The sequence below is a fragment of the Triturus cristatus genome, chromosome 11, assembly GCF_964204655.1.
Source record: "Triturus cristatus chromosome 11, aTriCri1.1, whole genome shotgun sequence".
Lineage (NCBI taxonomy): Eukaryota > Metazoa > Chordata > Amphibia > Caudata > Salamandridae > Triturus > Triturus cristatus.
In genome coordinates this window covers 855,484,247-855,509,824 of record NC_140594.1, presented here as the reverse complement: position 1 = coordinate 855,509,824, position 25,578 = coordinate 855,484,247, and the positions used below count along the sequence as shown (strand labels likewise).

Below are 25,578 nucleotides of genomic sequence, written 5' to 3'. Positions count from 1 at the left end.
GTCATGTGGTGACATAACCAAAAGATTCTCTGTTTGAGATACATGCGAAGCTTGGAAACTTAAATTATAAGTTGGACTCACAAAAGGTTGCTGATTAGAGCAATACTCTTGATTAACAGAGTCATGGGGGGGGGGGAAGGCTGAATTGGTAAGGGTTGATGATGACTTAAAACCGGAGTTTGAGTTGTAATCATAGAACATTCTGAGACAGGTTTCCGAACATCGGGTGCTGACTCAAAAATGAAAACATCCGGATTGTGAGCTGAAGTGATAAATGATTTGGAAAACAAATGAGACAGTTGTGTTTTTGGCTCAGAGACTTGAACTGGGTCGCAAGATTTAGTTACCTCGGGTACTTTTTTAAAATAGTCCAGTAACGAGTAAGATTTTGTGGTGCTCGCAGAGGATATATAGAGTGGTTGCATGCTGCTTTTATTAGTATGTTGCCGTCCCTTTGGTGACGGGTTGAAAGCCTTCGGTGAAACTAGGGGATCTGGTGTGATCGCCGGAATGACAAAAGCAGACTCCACGACTGCAGCCAACCGTTTTGATTTCTTCCGTTTTAACACTGGAAGTACTTTTCTCGTATTCCCGGATCTCATCTCTTCTGTTATTATGCAAGTCTTATTGAACTCTGTGGGTTGATGGACTGGTTCGCTCGAGCTCTTAGTCAGGCACACCCTTGATTACTGGCTGAGCCAACCAAGCTGGGGTGTATTACAGGAACACGAGGGGGCGTGAAAGACCAGATTGCCTCCCGAACAGGTTTACTGGGTTCATCTAAGCTTGACCTGGACAGAAGAGCGGACTCAGCTGACTATAACAGCATGTGCAGGAGCACCCCCCCGCTTGCTTGGTCCCTACACAACCGCTTGGTGGTCCCTTACCCGTGGCCTCCCATCAGTTGCTCCCAACTACTTCAGAGGGACGACCCTCAACTTAAAACCCCCGCAAAACACCCAGAGCCCTAACCCCCCCCCCCCCCAAGACTCCGCGCCCACAACTGTCCGGCAGGAAATACCCAGTTTGAATAGCCGGTAGAGTCGCAGCGCGGCGACGAGGGGAGGGGGACCGGGCCTGCGGAAGCGGGCCAAATTCCCCCTGGGCAGTAGGAGCAATGCTGGTAGCGACGGGCTGGGGGGGTTGGAGGGCGCGGGGGGAGCAGAACCAAGGCTGGAGAGATTACTGACTGGCGCGCTATCAGGCGACCAGAGCAGCTGACTAGCTACCCAATTTGGCTGGCCGAGGTGGAGGGGAGCCGAGCAGGGGCCACGCGACCCGGAGCGCTGCAAAATGATAAGAGGCAATCTAAAAGTCCGAGGGACCAGAGCAACCAGCAAGAGAAAAACAAAAAGCGTGAAGAGACCACAAGCGGAGGTGAAAGCGGGGTCCGTGGCAAGTGCAAGGGGTGCGAGGAGGGGCAGGAGCACAATGCGACGTGTAGAGGAGCTTGGCGCCTTAGGGCGGTTAAGACCACACACCCCTGACGCTCCCCAAGCCTCCAAGTCGACTTACTTGATGCTGCTCCGCCAGAACTCCTTGTCCTCCTTGGGGCTGGCAGCAGACGCTGCCTATCCGCCCTCTACCCTCTGCCGCCTCCGCTACCGCCGCTGGTCTCACCCTCAGGGCCTCCAAGATCTACCGGGTCTCTGCGGGTCTCTGAGGTCGCTCACGGCCTCTCTCGGACTCAACCTCCGTCGCTCCGTCGCTACAGCTCACAGCTGCTCAGCTCGGCTCGGCTCGGCCCCGCCCACAGGGCTCGTCAGCGGTCTGACGTCTCACGCTCGTCGTTGTGTGCTCCTCCTCGTCCAAAGCGCGCGTGCAGGTATTGGGGCATCACCCCATATAAGCCAGGCTAGCTTGAATCCAGTGGTGCAGTGAGCACGGAACTCTAGTCTGGGCATGCCCTTCCCACTTAGGGCGACAAAACCAAAAGGAACAAATGATGGACGGAATGCTGAACAATGCAAATATTCACCCCCCCCTTCATGAAGATCTGGGTTTAATCCATTGTTTTTTTGCTCACCACGCCACCCCAGTTTGGACCCAGTTATATGCTAATCATTCTTGACCCTGCTACTCATGGGAACAGTCCAGCTCGAACGGCCAAACCAGGTCCTCCCTGGACAAGAAACAAGACTCCTGGGACTGCTTTCGGAGCATCCCCCCTCATCAGCCAGGCTCGCTTTAATCCAGTGGCACGGTGAGGATGGGAGCCACGTCACCCTAAGTGGGAAGGATATGCCCAGATGTGGGTCCTTTGCTCACAGCACCATTGGATTTGAGCTAACCTGGCTGACTGAAGAAAGACCACCCGAAGGATGACAGGCCTAACATGTGTCCCCCTCACCTGAAAGTGGGCAGATCTACCCAACCTCTAAGGAGTTCTCATCACTAAGGCAGAAAAACCTAGGTAGAACATCAGCACTGGTGTGGTCTACCCCAGGTCTGTGTTCCACCCTGAAGTTCATACCCTTTAGGGAAATGGACCACCTCAACAGTTTTGGATTCTCACCCCTCATTTGCATGCACCACCGTATTGCTTCAGACTTGAAACAATAGGACACACTTAAAAAATTAAGCTAATTAATGTATTAATACAGCACTTTAAAAAGAAGACAACATGAACTTATTAATGCAGTTTCCAGATGTCAAAGAAAGAAATTAAATATAGAAAACATGTATACAAAGCAAGAAAACAAGAAACATGTACACAGAGAAAGGAAACTTTGCTCAGAATGCTGATGGGCCCCATTTTTCTGTGTTTGTGGCTGCCTAGCGGAAATGCAAAAAGTGTAACTGTCAACTAACACACACATGTATGGAGACAGGCTGTCAGGCACAAAGAGCAGTAAATACAGAGAAATTTCACTTTTCTAACGGTAGCACTTCTAAAACGGTAATGTTAAATCCAACTTCACCAGTAAGCAGGATTTATCAATGCCATTCCAAACATATAAAACATTTTTAAAAACTACTCATGTCTGATCAGGAATTACAGCTTAAAAGTGTATTAAGGAATTCCCAATGCTGGCTTATGAGAGGAGTAGGCCTCACAGTAGTGGAAACACTACCAGGACATGCAAAACATACATGTATATGTCCTACCTTTTACTTACGTGGCGCCCTGCCCTTAGGGTCACTGAGGGTCTACCTTAGGGGTAATGTACATGTAATTGGAGGAGAGTGTAAGGCCTGGCAAGTCGTTTTGAATGCCAAGTTGAAGTGGCAGTAACCACACACAGAGGCACCATGTTTGAAGGCTACTTCTCTGTGTAGCACAATCAGTGCTGCAGCCCACTAGTACTACTTGTATTTGAATTTGAAGTACAGGCCCTGGGTATATGGTATACCACTTTACAAGGGATCTACCAGTATGACAAATATACCACTCAGGTATACACCAATGTCATCATGTTTAGGGGAGAAGCATGTGCACTTTAGCACTGGTTATCAGTGGTAAAGTGCCCAGGGTCCTAAGGCCAACAAAAAGAATCAACAAAAATGAGAGGCAAAAGTGTGGGGAAAACCCACCCTAAAGATGACAGGTCTAACAGCCCCCTAGCTAGTCCCACGGATTAAAACTGCCATCCCCCAACTGAGAAGGAGAAGAAGTGGTTTCCTGATAATAAGTCCCCAGGGAAGGGACCTTCCCCAAGTGCTATGAGTGCCAACACGAAAGGCACTTCAAGGGGGGAGTGGGATGCTAAAAGTCCTAAGTGGGCACAGACCCCTACTGGTGGGCAGTCAGTAGTGTTGGCTAGTGTAGCGCTTTGGGAGGAGATTATCCCAGTTAGTGAGGGACAGTGTAGAGGTTAACTTGGTGTTCCTGCGCGACAGAGAGATGGCACAGACAACTTACATGACTAGTAATACTAGGAAATACAGGCTGTAGGTCACCTTCAATGGGAAGAGGGTGGAGGCTCTGAGAGACTCTGGTGCCAGTATGACATCTGTCAGATGTCACCTAATGACCTCAGAGCTGGTAGCCTGAGTGTATTCTGCCAAGTTGTTGCAGCTGGCAATCATGAGAGTCACTACCCAGTGGCTGTGGTTTCCTTTGAGTGAGGAGGGTCTCAGGTTCCTTGAGGGTAGCTCTGAATCCCTCCATACCTGTGGATTGTCTGCTTTGCATTGATCTAGACCACATCATCTGGACCACATCATCTGGAAGGAGGCGCTCCGGTCAGCCTTGTAGATGTTGGGGTTGCTTGAGTGGGTGTGCCTGACCACCTGATCCATGGCCGGCCATGAGGGTAGTCAGGAAGAACTGGAGCCTGCAAGAATGGCCCAGTTGTCTGCCAAAAAGAGGATGGGCAAGGAGCGCAGGAAACCCGCTCATGAGACTCCAACGGTCCAGTAGGAAGATGACCCTGAGGGCGATGTCCTGGAGCAAGCAAGGGAGGATGTTCCCACCCTGGGGAACATACCTGGGCTGGCCAACTGGCAGCATGAAGGGTGTCTCATAAGGGAGGAGTACTTCAAGATGCAGATGGAGTACCCTACTCTTGAAGGCCTATGGCAGCAGGCTGAGGCCCAGGCATCTGGCGACACCTCTGGTGATCACTTGATCTACTGGGAGAATAGCCTCCTGTATAGCAAGCCTACGGTTCCTGAGCCTGTGGCAACACATGTGTTGGTGGTCCCCCTGTGCCAACAGGCCTTCCTATTGGATGGAGCCCATGATGTAACCATGGCAGGGAATTTGGGAGCAGGACAAGACCTTTGACAGGCTTGTCATCCACTTTTATTGGCCTCAAATGAGGAAAGCATTAGAGGTTTTCTGCAGGTCCTGTCCTACCTGCTAGGTCAGTGGCAGGTCAAGGGAAAGCGGCAGGCGCCCCTACAACCTTTTTCGGTCATTTGCACCCACTTTGGGAGAATGGGCATCAATATTGTTGGGCCTCTGGACCCCAAAAACAGCCATGAGCAATAGGTTCATCCTGGTCTTGGTGGATCATGCCACCCGTTAACTGGAGGCTATCCCCATGAGAGCAGTGACTGCGCGCACAGTGGCCAGAGCACTGATGAGGATATTTGCCCTTGTGCGATTGCCCAGGGAGCTGGTGAAAGATCATGGTGCCAACTTCATGTCAGCAGACATGAAGAGCATGTGGAAGGAATGTGGGGTAACCTACAAGTTCGCCACTCCTTACCACCCTCAAACCAATAGACTTGCTGAGAGATTAAACAAGACCCTCAAATACTATGGTGTGCGTCAGAAGTGGGTTGGCTTCAGGTCTTTGAGCTTTTGTATGGGCACCTGGTTTGAGGGCCCCTCAGTCTGGTCAAGGACAAATGGGAGAAAGCTCCCATGAATGCCCCCCACAATGTGGTCAGCTAAATCGTGGCACTCAATACCTAGATGAAGCGTTTCTGGAAATAAGTTACGGTGAAGGAAGTCATGAAACAGTGGTTTGACCAGAAGGCCACTCTGGTCAAGTTTCAGCCTGGCCAAAAAGTGTGGGTGATGGAGCCTGTGGGGCCCAGAGCCCTGCAAGACCATTGGTCTGGGTCCTATGCAATGAAGCAGCCAAATAGTGAGTTCACCTACCTGGGAGACCTCAAGACTCCTATGAATCCTTTAAAGGTCTCACACATCAATCTTCTTAAACCCCATTTTCGAGAGGTCCAAAGTAGCCATGCTCTTGGTAATGGATGATGGGGTGGCTCTCTGATCTCCTTTCTTCTTAGCAGCTAGAAGGTTCAGTGGAGGATGTCTCCCCTACACTGACCCTAAAACAACAGAGACACTGCTGCCATTTGTTGGGGCAGTTTGCCTCTTTTTTATTCCTTAACCTAGCACTCACTGCATGGTGTACCCATGATATTAGCACTTGTGGCAGCACACAGGTGAAGAGTAAAATCTACTGGTTGTCTGATAAGGTGAGAGCCAGCATTGAGGAGGAGTTCTCCAAGATGCTGGAGCTAGGGTTTATTGAGCCCTCAAACAGCCCTTGGTCCAGTCCAGTGGTGCTGGTCCCCAGGGCTGCCCCTCCGGGTGCCACCACTGACCTTCAATTCTGTGTGGATTACCGGGGTCTCAATGCCATCATCAAGACTGACCCACACCCCATCCCTCGAGCGAATGAGTTCATGGATTGCTTGGGAGCTGCTAAGTTCCTCAGCACGTTTGACTTAACATCTGAGTAGTTGCAGGTTGTCTTAACTGAAGCGGCCAAAGAAAGGTAAGCATTCTCTACCCCAAAGGATACTTCCAGTCCTAGGTAGTGACCTTTGGGCAGAAGAATGTCCCTACCTCCTTCCAGACGTTTGTCAACCAGGTCCTGGCTGGGTTGGAGAACAATCAGTGCTGCATAACTAGATGAAATTGCGGTCTCCAGTGGTAGATGGGAAGAAAATGATGATTTGCAACTTGTATTTGTGCTGCACAATGTAGCACACTAGGAAGGTACCAATCGCCACTCTAGATTGTTTATGTGCAGAAGGGTGTACCTTCCTCCACATAACCAACCTTTCCCTCAATGCAGGCACCCTTGCACTATGGTTCGAGGGTGCCTGCATTGGCGCTAGGAAGCCAAATTTAGTGCCAGCGCAGGGAGAAACGCAGGAGTGCATCGTATTACTGTAAATACGCTGCATTCCTGCGTTTCTAAAGTGACGGAGCGCGGCGTTAGCAATTTTTGAGCAAACCCGCGCTCCGCCACTTTCTTATACATATGCCTTCTTGTGTGCTGCACAATGAAGTACACATAGAAACAGCAAAATCAATGGGTTTTGCGGTGGAACGCCCACCACAACACCCATTGTATGCCCTTTTCACGCTAAGTGTAGGGTGAAAGGGGGCCTTATTTACAAGGCTGCGTTAAGCCATGTTGAGTGGCTTTGCGCAGCCTTGTAAATAAGGCGAAGGGTTTATCGCCACAGGAACGTCACTAAAAGTGGCGTTCCGGTGGTGATAGGGGCTTGTAAATATGCCCCTAATTATCTCACTTTTAGCAGCTAGAATGAAAGCCTTGCACCCAATAAGGTGGGCGGAGTGCCTATTTTGGGGGACACATTAACAATTCAGTAGCGACAAGGACAACAGGAATTTGAGCCGACTCCAAGTACAGATTTTAACGTACCTTCATAAATGGAAAGGACTTTACATTTTATGGAGTGGGCATGCCGATGAAATAAAAATGAATATTCTTCCTTGGTTGCTCTACATATTCCAGATTCTGCCAACTCAGATCCCAAACAAAGTCTTACAGCGGTTGCAAGAACATCTAATGCTTACAATAAGCCTCACACCCAATGAGCTTCCCCTGATGTAATCAGCTATGTGGAGAGTCTAATATGAATCTGGTGGGACGAGTTTGGTATTGTTGAGATGGGAGATGATCAATCATTACATATGCTGTACACTCTGAACAAAATGTGTTATACAAAAGACTTAACAGTTCATGAAGCAGTATGGTGATACACCAGAGGGTGGTGTCAAGTTTACTTGCATTGGGAATAAGGGAAAGCAGGTCACAGGAGGATCTTCATCACATACCTTTCTCATCAAGAGCAGGAACATACTTCGTAGTTGCCACAGATGAGAACCCAAACAAAACCTCAGTTCATAAGTGAGACTTTACTTATAGGAAGACACCCTGCATACATCAGTAGCTGCTAAGCGATGCCCTACTCTAAGTACTTACAAAACTTGCACAATTCTTGCGTGTCTGCTAAACATAGTATCTACTTCTATAGATGTAAACGATAACTCTTTTTTTTGCAGTTCTATTCCCATGTGGTTTAACCAAGAGTTCCACACGCTCTTTCCAGGAAGATGCCGTACAACCTCTACAGGATGATCCCTCATGGACTCTGCTGGACGATTCCACACATACCCAGAAGACTACGTCTACACACTCTCCACAGGAATATATCACCCAATCTCCGCTCGGAGAATCCATGTACTCTCTACATGATGATGCTAGTACCCCTCGACAGAACACGTCCATGCATTCCCTTCTACCTGAATCAATGAACTCCCTACAGGGTAATTTTACAAATTCTCTCTGGGATAATTCAACACATTCTTTCGAGGATGTCTCAGTGGATTCTCTCCAAGATAATTCCACAACAACTCCCCAGGATAATTCCACCAGTTCTCACCTGAAAGGTACACCATTACCGCTTAATAACAGTGCCACAAACCCTCTGCTTGATGATGCCACACACTCAGTTCTTGGTAATTCCACATATCTCAATCCAAATTGCACTGGAAATACATCATCTTTGGACTGTTCTTCAAGTAATAACAAGGGACAAGATGATACCACACTCAAGTTCATGGATGGAAAGACACATGATGTCGACTGGGATGAATCAATAAACCTAAGAGAACACCTGCAATTGAATGATACCAGAATCGTGGGAGGAGTTCGATGTTACCTTGGCAGTTGCCCTTGGCAGGTACGTAATTACATGTATGCTTGGCGGGTATGAGGCCAATCCTTCTAGTAGGTGTGGGAGAAAATGTGTCTGATTCCATGGTCTGCTATACAAGTCTATGTTAGGTTATGTATTGTTTTCTATTGCACTAAAACCCGGGTTAGGGCATCTGATTCTGTAGCATCGATTATGAACCGTACTTAGGCTGTTAAAAGGAAAATCATCAGGTATTTTGTGAAATTGACTAGATTGAATTTGGTTTAATGCTTAACTTTCTTTAACACCCATTGAAGTGATCTGTAATGTGTTGTGACCTCTGTATTTCTAACAGAGTTGGGCTTTAACTCAAATGTGGGGGCAGTACCACGTCATGCTGCAGGCCCCATCATAGACGTCTTTTAGGGGTCAGCAAGGGTCGCAGTTGAGACCCCAGGACTCTCCCTTGCAACCCCTGGCAGGCATTGTTTGTGAGACCCCTGGCCTCTTGAGTGACTCAACAGCACTAGGAAAATAGAAATAATTTTCTAGCATGCACTTCTCCTTTAAAAACGAGCAGAAACTGTTCCAATTGTTCTTGTTACAGTGTAACCCACCTTTCAGGCCCAGGATCAACAAACACTTCTCTTCGAAGTAGATGTTGATACAAAACTGGACACATTGTGCTAACTTCACTTAAAGCAATCAGGAACGAAACAGCTTCATTGAACTGGCAATGTTGAAAGAGGGGGGTCTCTGTATGGAAACACTTTATAAATGTTATAATCTTTGATGGCCTGTGCTTTTATTTAACAGTTAACTGTATTGTGGGTGAGAGAGAGAGAGAGAGAGGAGGGTGTGTGTGTGTGTGTGTTTCTGTGTGAGAGAAAGTGAAAGCGCATGTGTGTGAGTGAAGATGACAATCCTTTATATTATTCTTGCAAAAGTCTGGCACTGACTTACTGTATGTAATTATTGGCATAAGGGAGTACACCCATGGCATATTGGGTGTACCCATTTAAATAAAGGGGCAAACATTGCAAATTTAAAAAAATGAAGTCAGCTCCTGAGAAGCATCAAGCTACATTGGCTTGGCACAAAAATGGATTTTGAGACAATTTGTTTGAAATTTTACCCCATTTCTTTCAGAATCTTCTCAGGGGAGACTCACCCCAAGCCCTCCTATCAGAAGTCTTTGAATTTTAGTGAACACTGCGCTGTTTCTGATCTTTGGTACTTTCAGCCATAGCTCTGCTTTTTCATGTGACGGTGCTGGTGGCATTGGGGGCAGTAATCGGACATTGGGGGTTGTAATTGGGCAGCACTGAATGGCCATCTGGCAAATGATGGGAGCCCCTGGGTATGTGATGGCTTCATCTCAGATATGATTGCAGCTGTGCTGGAATATGTGTAATAACTTAAGACTTGAACCACCTTTGTCAATTTTTATTACCCTGTTTTAATTTTGCTGCTATTGTACTTTGTTTTAAACTTTGGTGATGTTGCTACCTATGATATTATCAGGATCAAAGGTCATCACTTCCTGTAATGCTACCAGCGAGGATGTTATGTGATGTCACTTCCTATGATGTCATCACAAGTCAAAGGGCTTGTGATGTCACTTCCGCGACCCATGGCAATTTGGTGAATCTATGCCCCTGGGCCGGCCCAAAACATGGCAACTTGCTGTCTGAATTCTTAACGGGGGGGACCTGCTGCCCAGCCTTGCCTTCCTTTTCTGCAGGAGGGAGCCCCGGTGTCATAGGCATGTCCAGCCACGCACTCCCCTTCGTTCTGCTCTTATGAGTGTAGCATATGCCCAGCTGGCACACAACAGCAATCAGCCCCCTCCAAGCCTCTCCCTATGCGTGGCGAGATCAGAGTGATGTTCAGGCTACCAGTACATGTCATACTGATGCCACAGATGGGAGATCAAGTTATGAATTGAGAGTGCTCCAGTGACATGCAAGGCATAAAGACCATGCCAGTTCGCACCAGTAGGCACTGCCACTAATGTTTTACATGTCTCAAGATAGCTTGAGTAAGGGTGGGACCAGGTTCATAACAGGGAAGCAGTAATGGTAAGGAAAATAGGCTTGGGTGTTGGCCCTTGTTGGATCATTTTAGTCAGCTTGTTTGAGGGACATGATACTGACAATCTAAGAAGTATGGGATCTCCCTGAGGCATCCACAACATCCATTGATGTGAGCCTACTGCCTTCCTCATAGATTAGCCATGAACTGCCTGGAGTGACAACGGAGCCTGCACTTCGAGCAAACCGTGTTACCTAGGCTTAACAACCAGTCAACCACCACAGCACATGGCCTTCGGCTGTGCACAACTGGGGAGGGTTGGCTGCAAGGCATACCATGGGGCAAGACCCTGTGTCCAACTGCAGCATGTGCCCAAACTATGCATGCACCCAAACCCTACAGGATAGTCCAAGAGCCATGAATCTGGTCCAAATTCCCCAAAAAGTTTATTAAAAATAAAATCTATTTTAATTGCATGTGGGTCCTTTTGGGGTCCTCCACATAGGCCTAGGGGTTATGGTAAGCTCACCCTACTCACTGAGGCAATATTTTTCTGTATTTTTCAACCCAAAGGCAATTACACATGTACATTCAGACAGCACACACATACATATCAAACAAGCACTGGCAAAGCCAATAGGTTTGTAAATTCCTATTTTGTTTTGTCATAGTCTTTGCACAACTTTATTGTTTGGAAAGCTGCCAGGCCTTCATCAATCTAAGAAAATAAATTGTCTAAGGGCAAAAATGTTTTTAGGTCTAAAAAACCGACACATTTCCATGGTACTCCCTGGCAATGAAGGGAACTAAATTCTGCTACTTGTGAAGGGGCTGCAGAAGTATGGACATTTATGCTTACTTAAAGAATCCAGTAGCAATGTAAATTGATGCACTCCACAATCCATAGGATTCTAATGGGTTCATAATTTTTTTTTTTAACTTGTGGCCTTTTTCCTTTAATTGTAGGCTAATCCTCTCTGACACCATCAAGATCATGAACACCAGCCACTCCGGATCCCCATCAGACCCATGCCCACGCCACATATTCAACAAAGCCAGCACCACCATCGCACCCCATCTCTGGAAAGCCATCAACATCTCCTTCGAGACAGCAACCTTCCCGGAGAGCTGGAAGCATGCCGAGATCAATGCCTTACTCAAGAAACCCAAGGCGGACCCCAAGGACCCATCTCCCTGCTCCTGTTCCCGGTGAAGGTCATCGAGAGGACCGTCAACATACAACTGACCAGCTACCTCGAGGAGAAAAGTATCCTGGACCCGTCCCAGTCCGGGTCCAGCAGCAACCACAGGACCGAAACGGCCCTCATCGCCACCACCGATGACATCAGGACCCTGCTAGACAACAGAGAAACTGCGGCCCTCATCCTCCTGGACCTGTCAGCCACCTTCGACAAGGTCTGCCACCACACACTACGCACACGCCTCCACGATGCCAGGATCCAAGAGAAGGCCCTAAACTGGACCACCTCCTTCCTCTCCAGCAGAACACAGAGCGTCCGCCTCCCCCCCTTCCGCTCCGAAGTCACCAAGATCATCTACGGCATACCACAAGGCTCATCCCTCAGCCCAACACTGTATAACATCTACATGGCACCGTTCGCCCACGTCACCCGACTACACGACCTCAACATCATCTCTTACGCTGACGACACCCAGCTTATCCTCTCCCTCACCAAGGACCCCCACACAGCCAAACCCAACCTCCATGAAGGAATGAAAGCCATCGCCGAATGGATGAGGAACAGCCGACTGAAGCTGAACTCGGAAAAAATGGAGGTCCTCATCCTCGGATCCATCCCTTCGGCTTGGGCCGACTCCTGATGGCTGACCGCACTGGGAACAGCTTCAACACCCACCGACCACGCACGCAACCTAGGGGTCATCCTGGACTCCACCCTCTCCATGACAAAGCAGGTCAACGCCGTCTCTCCCTCCTGCTTCAACACCCTCCGCATGCTCCGCAGGATCTACAAGTGGATCCCCACCGAAACGAGAAAAACGGGTCATCCAGGCCCTTGTCAGCAGCAGACTGGACTATGGAAACGCCCTCTACGCAGGAGCCTCGGCCAAACTCCTGAAACGGCTTCAACGCATCCAGAACGCCTCCGCTCACCTGATCCTTGACATCCCTCGCCGCAGCCACATTACACACCACCTGAGAGACCTACACTGGCTCCCCGTCAACAAGAGGATAACCTTCAAGCTCCTCACCCATGCACACAAGGCACTCCACAACACCGGACAACAGTACCTCAACAGACGACTCAACTTCTACACCCCCACCCGCCAGCTCCACTCCTCCGACCGTGCCCTCGCAAAAGTCCCCCGCATCCGAAGAGTGACCTCCGGCGGCAGATCATTCTCCCACCTCGCCGCCAAGACATGGAACACCCTCCCCATCCACCTAGGGCAGACCCAAGACCTACTGACCTTCAGAAGGCTCCTCAAGACCTGGTTTTTCGAGCAGTAGCAGCATTCCCCATCCCCAGCACCTTGATACCCTCACAGGTAAGTAGCACGCTTTACAAATGCTATGATTGATTGATTGATTGTTTGTCATCTGACACGCGGCGTGCGTTCTCCGCCGTTCGCAAAATATAGGCAGATAGAGACTTGCGTTCATTCAGCTTTAAGCTGCTGCGAGCGGGTCCGCGATTGTGTAATTGACGCACGGGCAGACAGCATTCAGCTGCTGCACAGCGTCGCGCATCCTCGTGCACGCCGGCGCATGTGTGCCTATTTAGAAACAGAACACTTAGTCTGTTTCAAGACTGACGAGAAGGCGCTTGATCCCACGGTAAGCGCTCGTTTTTTCAACAGTTGCCGCTTGATGCCACCCTGACACTTTTTTACTTTGCGTTTTGGATTAATTATTCCCGCAACTTTCTTAACCTTCCAGGATTTATTGCCAGGAATTGTGGAAAATTATTAGTCACAGAGGGCCCGATTCACAGAATTAACTTAAGACAAAATCCTAAACTTACTACCATTTTGGTATTCACAGAAGCCACTTACTCATTTTGGTATTCACAGAAGTTAGGAGTCCTAACTTTAGGACTCCTAAATGCCTTCTATGAATACCGAAAGTGTTAAAATTAGGATTTTTCTCAGTTTAGTAGTAGTATAGTTAGGACTCCTAAACTTAGGGCTCCTAAATGCCTTCTGTGAAGACCGAAAGTCTTAAAATTAGGATTTTTCTCAATTTAGTAGTAGTAAAGTTAGGACTCCTAACTTTAGGACTCCTAAATGGCTTCTGTGAATACCGAAAGCCTTAAAATTAGGATTTTTCTCAGTTTAGTAGTAGTATAGTTAGGACTCCTAACTCTAGGACTCCTAAATGCGTTCTGTGAATAGCGAAAGTCTTAAAATTAGGTTTTTTCTCAATTTAGTAGTAGTAAAGTTAGTACTCCTAACTTTAGGACTCCTAAATGCCTTCTGTGAATACCGAAAGCCTTAAAATTAGGATTTTTCTCAGTTTAGTAGTAGTAAAGTTAGGAGTCCTAACTTTAGGACTCCTAAACTGAGACAAATCCTAATTTTAACACTTTCGGTATTCACAGAAGGCACTTACTCATTTCGGTATTCACAGAAGTTAGGAGTCCTAACTTTAGGACTCCTAAATACCTTCTGTGAATACCGAAAGTGTTAAAATTAGAATTTTTCTCAGTTTAGTAGTAGTATAGTTAGGACTCCTAACTTTAGGGCTCCTAAATGGCTTCTGTGAATACCGAAAGTCTTAAAATTAGTTTTTTTTCTCAATTTAGTAGTAGTAAAGTTAAGACTCCTAACTTTAGGACTCCTAAATGCCTTCTGTGAATACCGAAAGCCTTAAAATTAGGATTTTTCTCAGTTAAGTAGTAGTAAAGTTAGGAGTCCTAACTTTAGGACTCCTAAACTGAGACAAATCCTAATTTTAACACTTTCGGTATTCACAGAAGACACTTACTAATTTCGGTATTCACAGAAGTTAGGAGTCCTAACTTTAGGACTCCTAAATGCCTTCTGTGAATACCGAAAGTCTTAAAATTTGGATTTTTCTCCATTTAGTAGTAATAAAGTTAGGACTCCTAACTTTAGGACTCCTAAATGGCTTCTGTGAATACCGAAAGTCTTAAAATTAGGTTTTTTCTCAATTTAGTAGTAGTAAAGTTAAGACTCCTAACTTTAGGACTCCTAAATGCCTTCTGTGAATACCGAAAGCCTTAAAATTAGGATTTTTCTCAGTTTAGAAGTAGTAAAGTTAGGAGTCCTAACTTTAGGACTCCTAAACTGAGAAAAATCCTAATTTAAGACTTTCGGTATTCACAGAAGGCATTTAGGAGTCCTAAAGTTAGGACTCCTAACTTCTGTGAATATCGAAGTGAGCAAGTGTCTTGTGTGAATACCAAAATGAGTAAGTGCCTTCTGTGAATACCAAAATGGTAGTAAGTTTAGGATTTTGTCTTAAGTTAGTTCTGTGAATCGGGCCCAGAGTACCGGCCTTGATTCACATATTGGAATCTCACAGCATTCAAAGCAAGCCACAGGTAAGACTTGATTACCAATGTGGCTTTTCTAAGTTAATAGCTGACCAAAAATGCCTTAAGCTTCAAATTGGCCCTCTCTTTCAGGGTATTGACCTTGTTTACCTGGAATTGGGAATTTTTTACCCATCTGGATTGTACTAGCCACAGAGTACCGGCCCTGAATCTTTTGCACACCTAATTTTCCAAGCATTCACAGCAAGCTACAGGTAAGACCTGATTACCGATGTGGCTGTCATGCTTTCTTAATTTAATAGCTGATTAAAGAATGCTTTAAACCATAAATTGGCTCTCTCTTTTATGCCTTGATTCATTTGCTTTCCCTTGGAGTTGAAGCCTTCCCCCTTCCCATTTTTAGGTCTCGCCTTGGCAGCGCTGTCTCAGCGAGACCTAAAGTAATCTGTATGTTGGCTGAAACTTCATCTAATTTGTTTTTCCGCTTGTGATTGGTTTACCTGAGGCATTGCTGTTGTTTTCGTGCTTTCTGTTGGCTGTTGATCCTCTAGTTACTTCCGTGTAGTCCCGAAGCAGCGGTGCCTAAGTACAATTTTCCTTCGCTCCGCTCGCACTTGTTTTAATTGCCTGTAGTATGGCATCTGTTTCTCACGCAGAGTTTTTTATTTATTTTGACAGACGCGCTCCCAGTGTTCGAGATAGAACGGCGGCATTGCTCCAGCCCAGCATGCTACTTTCAAGCCTGGTCATATCACGTGACTTTGCTAATCCATCAGTAAATGACTGCAGAGCACTGTGTGTTGTTGTTACAGACGCGCTCCCCGTATGTGTTTTTGAGTGGAACTTTCTTTGTCAGAAGCGCTTTATTTTTATTAGCCTGACAGAGGAGCCGAGCCAAGCTTGTTTTACTAGGCAGCGTACTTTTACTTTTTTTTCGCAACACATTTGGGGCAGGGCCTGGGTTCCTAGGTGGTCTCGTGTTCGCCAGCACCATGGAACAAGAGCCGCCCCTGCGCATTTGCCCGGAGCGAAGCCCGGGACTTCTCCGCTCCGCCACCTTTACGTTTGCCTGCAGTCCTCCTGGACACAGCTTCTTTCCAAAGGGCCATATGCTGCCTGTTGTGTACATTGGGATCAAATTCCAGACAAATGAGGCGCCGCGCTGGGCACACCCTATTGTGCGGTGAAGGTGATGTCAGGTTTTCCTTCTAGTTTTTTGTGTGAGCGGCAGCTGATGCTATGTGTTTATTGTGTAAGTGGCAGCACGTTATCAGCTGCTTGCAGTGTTGGTGAAGTTCTGCCCTGGGCATGGCTGCAGGCTCCAGGCTGCCGGTGGGCCGCAACCAAGTGTGCTGCCTCACAAAGCGTGAGGCTGCCTTGCACAAAATGCCTGGGGGCTCATGCTGCTGTCTGCTGCCGCACGTTTTCACTTCACCCTCGGCCAGCCAACAGCTCTAACTGTCCTTTTCTTTCGGCAGCAGTGTTAAAACATGAAAGGATTGCTGGAAATACTCGTGTTCTATTGTACCTGTTACATGTTTAAGATAAAAGAATGAAACCTATTGAACTAAACACGTTACTATAGGGTGCTTTTGTTTACTTTTAATTTTGACCAGGAAGCGGTATATTGTTAACATGAAAACAAACACAATTCACGCATTAGTAGTGTGAACTAACGCACACATATTTGTGCAGTTCTCTGCATTGCTTTGCTAAAGAGTCAAAGAAGATTATTATGGACACCGAAAGCACGGCTTCAGATGTCAGACTGTTGGGGGTGGTTCTGCTTCCCCTTGACCGCAACATTAGAAACTATATAAAGTGAAACTCTTAAAGGAAACCCAAAGTTTTCTTAGTATGTGCATTCATGCTTTGCCTTGCCCCGAACGCTACTTCAAAGAATAACTGCTACATTGAACTCAATAAAGTTCTGATTCTGTGATGGAAAGCGTTTCATCCAACATTTGGTTTAGGTTAATTTTAACAGAACAAAACTGAAAACATTTCCGTTCCAACATGGTGTCTATGTTTGTGTGCATTTCCACTTGAGCTCAACTGTCTTACCCGTAATTACGTTGACAGTTGATTTATTTTTTCTTCATGTGGTATTGTTGAGTGTGTGTTTTAAAACTCTGCCCCTCAGTCCACACCCGTGGCTATTCTCCTTTCGTTCCAGACGAAGGTGCTAGTTACATTTTGCAAGGACTTTTTGCTTTTGGTATTTTAGGGCTGCAGATTACTAATTGGGTGAATAAAACTGTCTTGCATAATCTTTCTCGTGCACATTCCTTAGTCTTGCCCTAGCTGGCTGTAAGCTATGTGTGCTTCAGCCTCACTCTCCTGATGCTTGCCCGATGCGGAGTGTCAGTGACTACAGTCCAATCAGGTTAAAAAGCCACTTTTTTTTATTTCTGGTGCTTTACAGCAATTTAGAGATCCCCTAAGAGTTTCTCGTTACTCAAATAGGTGTAATTTCTGATAATTATATGTTTCCCTGGTCTTCATGGCTTGATTTTGCTTGCGATAAAGTGTCACTCATAGTCATTTAATGTCACTCATAATTACACTTAAATTGTGAAAATGTCACACACAGCAATCTGAAACCATGGCAGCTATGAACTGAAAGGCTTATTTTTTCTAGTAAAGGAGTCATGTCATCAATTGTGTTTTTTGATTTATCATATTTATTGCACGGATACTGTTACCACATATATGTGGCAGTCTGTGTTTATTTCTTTTTGTTTTATTTTTGTGGCATGAACTTGTAATAAAGCATGTAAACAAAGAAAGGAACCCTTGCACCAGAATGCTTACAGCAGACTTTTTTTTATAGCTTTGCCAGTGTTTGTTGTATACTGTAAAGCAATTGCTGTTGTCTTTTTTTGCCCCTGCTTGTTGTTGAGTGCTCCATAAGCTCCAGCACGGTTCGTGTTTTATAAAATGTTCAACAAATGAACAACTATAGAGAAACGGTGAACACCCCAAGTGGAAAACTATATTTTGCTTTGGAATGGTGAAAATGTTCGCACTGCTTTTTGTAGAGAGAAGGAAAGCCCAGGCAGCAGCAGATATCTGGTCATGTGGTAGCAAAATGGCTGGCATTCCTACATCAGTAAGAACAGATATGTAGCTATCAACTTTGAATATGTTTTTCTGTTCACTTAATGAGGAATTGGAGCAAACAGATGTTACCCTAGTTATGGTAGCATATAAGCACTTAAAAATGAGCCACAGCTGTTTTCTCTGTTCCTCGTTAAAGGCACAAAAAACTGATACACATTTGTCACAATGCACAATGAGCACCAATGTGCCATTTTTAAACTACAGATTTCAATGCCTCTTGAAGTGTGACATTTTGTGCAAGGCAAAACGCAATATGTGGCAGGAAAGATGGCGCCTAGTAGAAAGGAGTGCACAATGATCGTGAAATTGTGATTTTTATATCCTCGAAGAATGAGGGTGCACTCAATTGGAGAAAATTGTTCACATCGTTGCAAAGTAAAATTAATAAAATAAATCAGAACTCTTTCATTAAATGGATAAACCACCCGTCAAGCAAAAAATGTCACAACCTGAAAACACAAGTGACTTAGATCCATTGGCAAAAAACACACAACCAGAAATAGACAATTGAAAATAAACATCACCCTTTTGGCTGTGGTTAAATTGTCAATTCCTACATCAACATCACACCTAAAAATCAAGACCTAATGCATTGCAAATACTTGTTGTGATTGTGCCTCACCGCATCTTTCCTGATATATGCATATAAGACCCGATTTCTGATTCTGAATTGTGCGCCCTTCTAATTTATTTACTCTTCGCGAGAGCCGTGTAATCATCCCTTGATCTATTTTTAGATCCTTCTGGCTGCCCCCACACTGCGCGGGATGCCTTCTTGCATCTGGGGTAAATAATGGTCTTCACCAGTCCACCTCCTCAGTAGGCCCATTTTAGAACACCCCCCTTTACGCTATGTCTCATCTATTGCAGGCTGTCCCCCTGTCCTGAAGAAGACCCGACGCGTCACATCATTCATGCATTGTCAGGGTCGAAACGTCGACACTTAACCTTGGTTCAGCTCTACATATCTCTGGGTCCCACTGTTGAGCAATTTGGCCTTTACCAGAGAAATTTCTTCAATCATTGTTCTGAACGTTCTTGATAATTATATATACTTGTACATAGCCTCACAACTGTATATATGCACTTTGTCACCAGCACTGAGCACTCATGTCACTCTGAAACACTTGCCACTTTCTCACTTTGTTTTACTTGGACAGCCCTGAAATATGTATATTTATGTTGTCTGATGAAAATTTCGAAAATTCAAAAACAATAATTTTCTTGCAAGTATTTTTGAGTCTTCCATCTTTTTCTTGGTGTTCTGATACTTGCTTTTGCTTTGCTGCGCACATCGATTTACATTGCTACTGGATTCTTTAGGTAAGCATAAGTCTCCATACTTCTAATGATTCTTTCTTTTTAACAAAGCAATTGGTGCTCCCCGACAGAGCCATTGTAGTTCGCTTTGTACTCGCCCAGGCTCTGAGGACACTGGGTTACCCCATTGTGTTTACCTTAATTTGTGAAGGGGCAGCATCATGATGTTACTCATAGCGAAGTCAGCCAATGACTGAAGTGGGCTGACACATTGCCCCGCTTGATGCATGCTGAAGTGGGTGGAATAAAAATGTGAATGACCCAACCACAGACTAATGGATGAAGTGTGAATGCAAACCCCCATGTGTTACTATGTTATACACAGAACTTTCGTGAAATCAAAGGGTCTTAGCTAACACTTACCTAAAAAAACCAATTGTTCTAGCATTGGTTGTCAGTCTCTTGCCATCGAGATAGAAGGCACAAAAGAATGAAATAAAAGAAAGAAGGAGAGAGAGAGAAAGAAAGGAGCATGAAGAAAAAATGATACAGGGAGGAAGGAAAGAAAGTGATAAGGAAAGAAATAAATAAGGTAGGAAGGAAAGAAAAAATAAAGAAGGAAGAACAAAAGAAAGGAAGAAGGAAAGAGAAAGAGGAAAGAAAGAAAAGACAAATTAAGTAAAAAGGAAAAAAGGAAGGCAAGAAAAAAGAAGGAAGAAAAAGAGGGAAGGATACATACAGAAGGCAAAAAAGTAGGAAGCAAAAAAGAAAGAAAAAGAAGGAAGGAACATAAAGAAGAGGAAGGAAAACAGAAAGGAGTAAAGAAAAAGACAGAAGGAGGAAAGAAAAGAAAAGAAAGGAGGAAAGGAAAGGAAAGGACAGGAAAATGATATATGAAAGGAAGAAAGATGAGAAGAAAAGGGCAATAAAAGAAAGGAAGATGCAACGAATGAGAAGGAAGAAATAAATACAGAAAGAAGGAAGGAAAAATGAGAAAGAGAGAAGGAAAGAAAAAAGAAAGAAGTCAGAAGAGAGGCAAGAAATGGCAAGAAAGAAAGTAAGGAAATAAAGAAATAAAGAAAAAAGAAGAAATAAAGAAAGATGGAAAAAAGAAAGAAGAAAAGAAAGAAAGACAAAGGAAAGAAGAAAAGAAAGCAAAAAGGGTAGAAGGAATGAAAGCAAAAGGAAGGAAAGAAAGAAAGAAAGTAATGGGGAAAGAAAGACAAAACAATGAGTAAAGAAAAAAAAGCATTGAGGGAAAAAAGACAGACAGGGTTGCAAAGATGGAGCACACTCATGAGCTTATATTCAGAGTTCGTGTGACCTGTTGTTTGTATAACTGTTGTCTTTCAAAAGGCTGTGTTCACCACAACTTTTTAAGACTAGCGAAATTGTAGCAGTCAGATAAACAAATGTCATTTCAAAAAGAACTTAAAACAGCATTAGCAGGAGACAGTAACTGATAAAACTGGTATGTGCAGTGCACATCAAAAGTGTTCTGTTATCACAGTAGCCTCTAAACACAAAGCCAACACAAAAGTAATTATACAGTAAAGACAAAAACACTGGCACTGAAGGGAACTACCTCGTGTGCAGACATGCTCATAGTGAGAGAGCAAAATGCAATCACTGAAAAGTGAAGTGAACCAGTGGCTTAAGTGGGCGGACCCACTGTCCCATGTTGTATGCTGTATTGGCTGAAGCAAATTGTGAATGACAACAGACCAATGGATAAAGAGAGATGGCTGAAAGCCCCTTTAAGCAAGCATGTTATACCTATAATTTTGGTAAACTCAAAAGGTATTGCCTAATGCCAGACATAAACAAGTACGAGTTTAAAAATTACACTTTCTGTGGCGTGCATCGGAATTATCTGGCTTTGTGAATTTCGAATAATTACCCAGTGTGCATCCAAACATATGCATTTTAAAATGTTTGGGTTTGACCTTCTTTACCATTGTGATTACCTTGTACTATCACAGAGTAAAAGGTCCTTTGATTTTTACCTGTTGTTCAGTAGCTGTGGCGGGGATAAAAATAGGGGAGAATGGAATTCAGGCACAGATGTTAGGAATAATGACATTTTTTCTAGTTCCGCACACTGTTTTTTATTTTTTTGGTGAACACAGCTGTTATGTCCCCCCTCATTTGGAAATGAGCTTCTCAGGTTCCATGTAAGAATTGAATGTTTAGTCATACTGCAGCGCACACATGCTTACCTCATAAACACATGGAGGCTTGCTGTTGAAGATTAGTATGTAAGTGGAATGTATTGCATTTGGCCACAGGAGAGAATAGACAATTATTGTTTGATCAACACTTTACTTATTTGCTTTAATAGATACCTGAAACATGTAGACTCAAAGAATTCATTGAGACTGAACCGAAAGAATATTCTGATGTATGCTTAATTAGATTAGCTAGCATCCAGGGACCTCTGTTGTTAGAGAGTCAAGGCGTTGGAATGTTCAGCCCAAGCCTTCAGATACACCGGAGGACCGGTCACGATCTAGGAGACAGAGTCCAAAAGGCAGAGATTGCCACCCCAGTATATGAAAGACAGGCATTGAAGGATTTTAAAAGATTTACAAAAGAGGTCTGGGATATAAATACAGCACTTATCCCTGTCTCGGGAATATCAGCCAGTGTATGGTGCAAGGATCAAGGAAGCAAGACCCCTTCGCTTCCTAAAGAAGTGGAAGAAAACTTTCACTCAATGCAATTTATAAAATTTTGATCCGCACTCAAATGCAAAACACAAGTCCATCCAATTTGTATATTTTTAAAGTGTTCTTTATTTTCATATTCTTCCTTCTAGTAGCCTTCCTAATAGCCAACGCGTTTCGTCCTGTTTAGGGACTTCTTCAGGGCTACAACATAAATAATAACTATTGTTAAAAACCATTAGCCATAAAAACTTTTTTTTCCCTTTTTTTTTTTATATACAGTCAGGTTTATAGTTACATATCGATACATTTTTGAATTCCTAAAGGTTCATAGATCTATTCCACCAGGCACATAATCCATCATAGCAGTATTAAAAAAGATACCACGTGTATCAGTATGGAAATCAGACAGTATGGGAAACTCATAGAGTACTGTCTAACGATTAATAAACAAGCCATACTGAAACAAAGCAGATTACATTTTTTCGTTTTGTTACATTAAAATCATATGCTCATGCATCTTTCTTTTGAAGAAAAGGGGAGGTCCTATGTTTCATTTCCTTTGTATCTAGCCACATAGTAATCCCATACAGTATTACGTATTTCTTGTTTTACATTTATATACAGCACCAATTACAATTTCAATACCTCAGCCGATGATCTTCATATAAGAATTTGATTGATTCTCATTTCGTTGATTCTACCTCGTTTTTCTCTCTACAAGAATATGTACGTTACAGTGATTACATTGTATCCTTAGTCATATTTCAAATGTCAATTATATATCAGTGCATTTCCTATGTTAAAATAGGATTCATATTTAAATATCAACAAAAGTCTCAAGTTTCTTATTTATAATTTTTAGGAATATTAGTGGCTAGAACATGGTAATCACAAAGTATTTTATACGAAATTCAAATATCTTTAAAATCAATCCATAACATCATACCTTAGATAGTGTTCAGTCGTATTTGATAATATGAAGACAGGTAGGAGAACATCCTAAATGTAGGACGATATGTCTTTTGATAGCTTTCTTTAGGTCAGCGCTATTTCAGGCATCTAATAAACAAAGGTAAAAAGAAAACCCTCTTGTGTATACTTGACAAACGCATATGTATATATATAAATGTATATGTGCATCACCATGCACGTATAGTAAAAAAGCTGCATAAATCTAAGTCAATATAATTATATGCAGCAAGATAAGCAGACTGTCCTCATTAGCCCCAAGTAACTGAAAAACGAGGCTATTCTAAACATCATTGTCATCCTTCTTCGAAGGAGCAGTGTACCGCGATGAAGTATCACTCTATCATCATATTACAATGATGATGTAGATTTAAATTTTTCAATCAGCGAACTCCTGCACCTGTAGGCAGACATATTTACTAACTAATTATACCACACCTAAGAAAAATCAATGGTTTCAAAGGAGCGGTAAATCTATTATCATGCTGCACAAGCAAGGCGAGTTCAGCAAGCCGCGGGCTTAAGACATTAAACCACACGATTGGCGCATGCGCTGTCAGGCACGTGTAAAGGATACCCGCCATCTTCGAAAGGCTTTTTAATCAGACTCAACTGTACATGTGAACAGTGTGCATTGGAAAACCAGTCTACATTCCTATTTGAAACATAACATCCGGCGTACAACGATCTCTACACGTAAATTAAACAATGTCAAGCACAAAATTCTAGATGCCACACAGCTATTCTTGTTACAGCGTGCTATTATCAACCCCTAATGTAGTTTGAAGAAAGATACACACATACGTACATAAATATATAATACAAAAAGTTCTCGCCCTAATTTACCGTAAGCGTGATTTTATAAGAGCTGTCACTCCATCGTCATGCTGCACAAGCAAGACGAATACAACGGGCACGGGCTTAAGACGCTAAACCCCAGGGTTGGCGCATGCGCTATCAGACGAATGTCGTATAGAAGATATCCGCCATCTTGAAAAGGCTTTTAAATCAGGCTCAAGTACAAAGTTCTAAAAACCAAATAGTTGTTCTTATTGCGACGTGCAAATATCGGCCTCTAATATTGTATAGAGGGAAGTGATCAAATACGCGCACAGATGTATAAAGTAAAAAGTACTCGTCCTTATTTACCGTAAGTGTGATTTTGTAAGAGCTGTCACTCCATCGTCATGCTAAACAGGCAAGACGAGTTCAATAGGCCACGGGCTTAAGAAGCTAAACCGCATAGTTAGCGCATGCGCTGTCAGGCAAATTGCGTGTAAAATGTATCCGCCATCTTAGAAAGGCTTGTAGGACAGACTCAAGCACAAAATTCTAGATGCCAAATCACTACTCCTAATACGAAGTGCTAATACCAACCTCTAATGTTGTTTAGAAGGAAATGATCATATGCGTGCGTACATATGTAGAACAGAAAGTTCTCGCCCTTGTTTGCCATAAGTGTGATTAGAAAAGCTGTCACTACATCGTTATGTCAAGGCCCAGTTCTCACACAGTAACTATAGTACGAGATCCATGATACAAGTTCACTACTTAGGTATTATTATAGTGAAGCTCCATGGCAATGTGACAGTGTTTGAACATAAAATCATAATTTGGAAAATGTCATCACAAATCAGTCAATATCATAATTAGTGTCATGTTGTAAGTACAGGAGACATAATTATTTAACAAATGTCTGTCTCTTACATCATAGAAATTATCCTATCCATAATTTTATCAACAGTGACATAAATGCATCACAAAATTGAATAAAGACAGCCGATTGTATATATCGTTATGGAAAGTACTTGTAGACTTCAGAAATCTCACAACAAGGCATCCCATTACCAGAGTCTTATTGGATGGGAAATACAGTTACATTTCTACAGAAAATAATGCATTTCTGAGTTCACATTCAGTCCCTGATGCAAAGTCCTCAAAACACATATCCATTTCGCCTCTCTCTGTCTGAGGAAAAGTCCTCTATTCCCCCCTCTTTCACCTGCAACCACATGTTCAATTGCATGAAAACAGATGTTCTTATTCTCAGGATGATCCTTTTTTATGTGCATAGCAACTGAGTATCTTTCATCCATGTTTTTTATTGCTCGCACGTGCTCTTGTATCCTCACCTTCAGGCAACGTATACTGCTGCCCACATAGATCTTGCCACAAGCACAGCCTATAATGTAAATGGAATAGGTCGTATTACAGTTGATGAATGACATGATCTTACATGTCTTGCTTGTGTAATGTGAGAATTCACTGGTTCTATTTTTACCTATTTTGCAAACTGAACAGTTGCCGCACACAAAAAAACCATTTGCTTTACTAGGTAACCACGTGACCAGATTTTTCTTCCCAAACATTTTTATTGTCGTTTAGGTCAATCAATTTCACATACGACAGCTTATAACTTTACATTTGGTACAAGTTATAACAAAATTACACTATGTATTACACCAAATTTGCACAGTATATGTTCCATCATATTCTCCCCCTTTTCAAGTTGTATCACTGTGTGTGAGAGGTCAGTTGCAGGGGTAATCCCACTTAGGTTTATTCGGTGTGGTTTGGTGTGCCAGGGTGTACAGCGATATAATGTCCAATTAGCTATCTATCAATATATGCAGGAAGGGAGATGCTGGAAGTCTGTG

At 43.8% G+C, this 25,578-nt stretch overlaps 1 protein-coding gene across 1 annotated transcript in view; it reads left to right on the top strand.

Annotated features, from left to right (window-relative positions):
- LOC146785538 (coagulation factor X-like) overlaps window positions 1–25,578 on the top strand; it is a 214,879-nt gene that overhangs the window by 178,715 nt on the left and 10,586 nt on the right. The window contains exon 7 of the mRNA XM_085634669.1: window positions 7,733–8,412. Within this exon, the coding sequence (XP_085490795.1) occupies window positions 7,733–8,412 (680 nt within the window). The remainder of the gene's footprint in view (window positions 1–7,732; window positions 8,413–25,578) is intronic.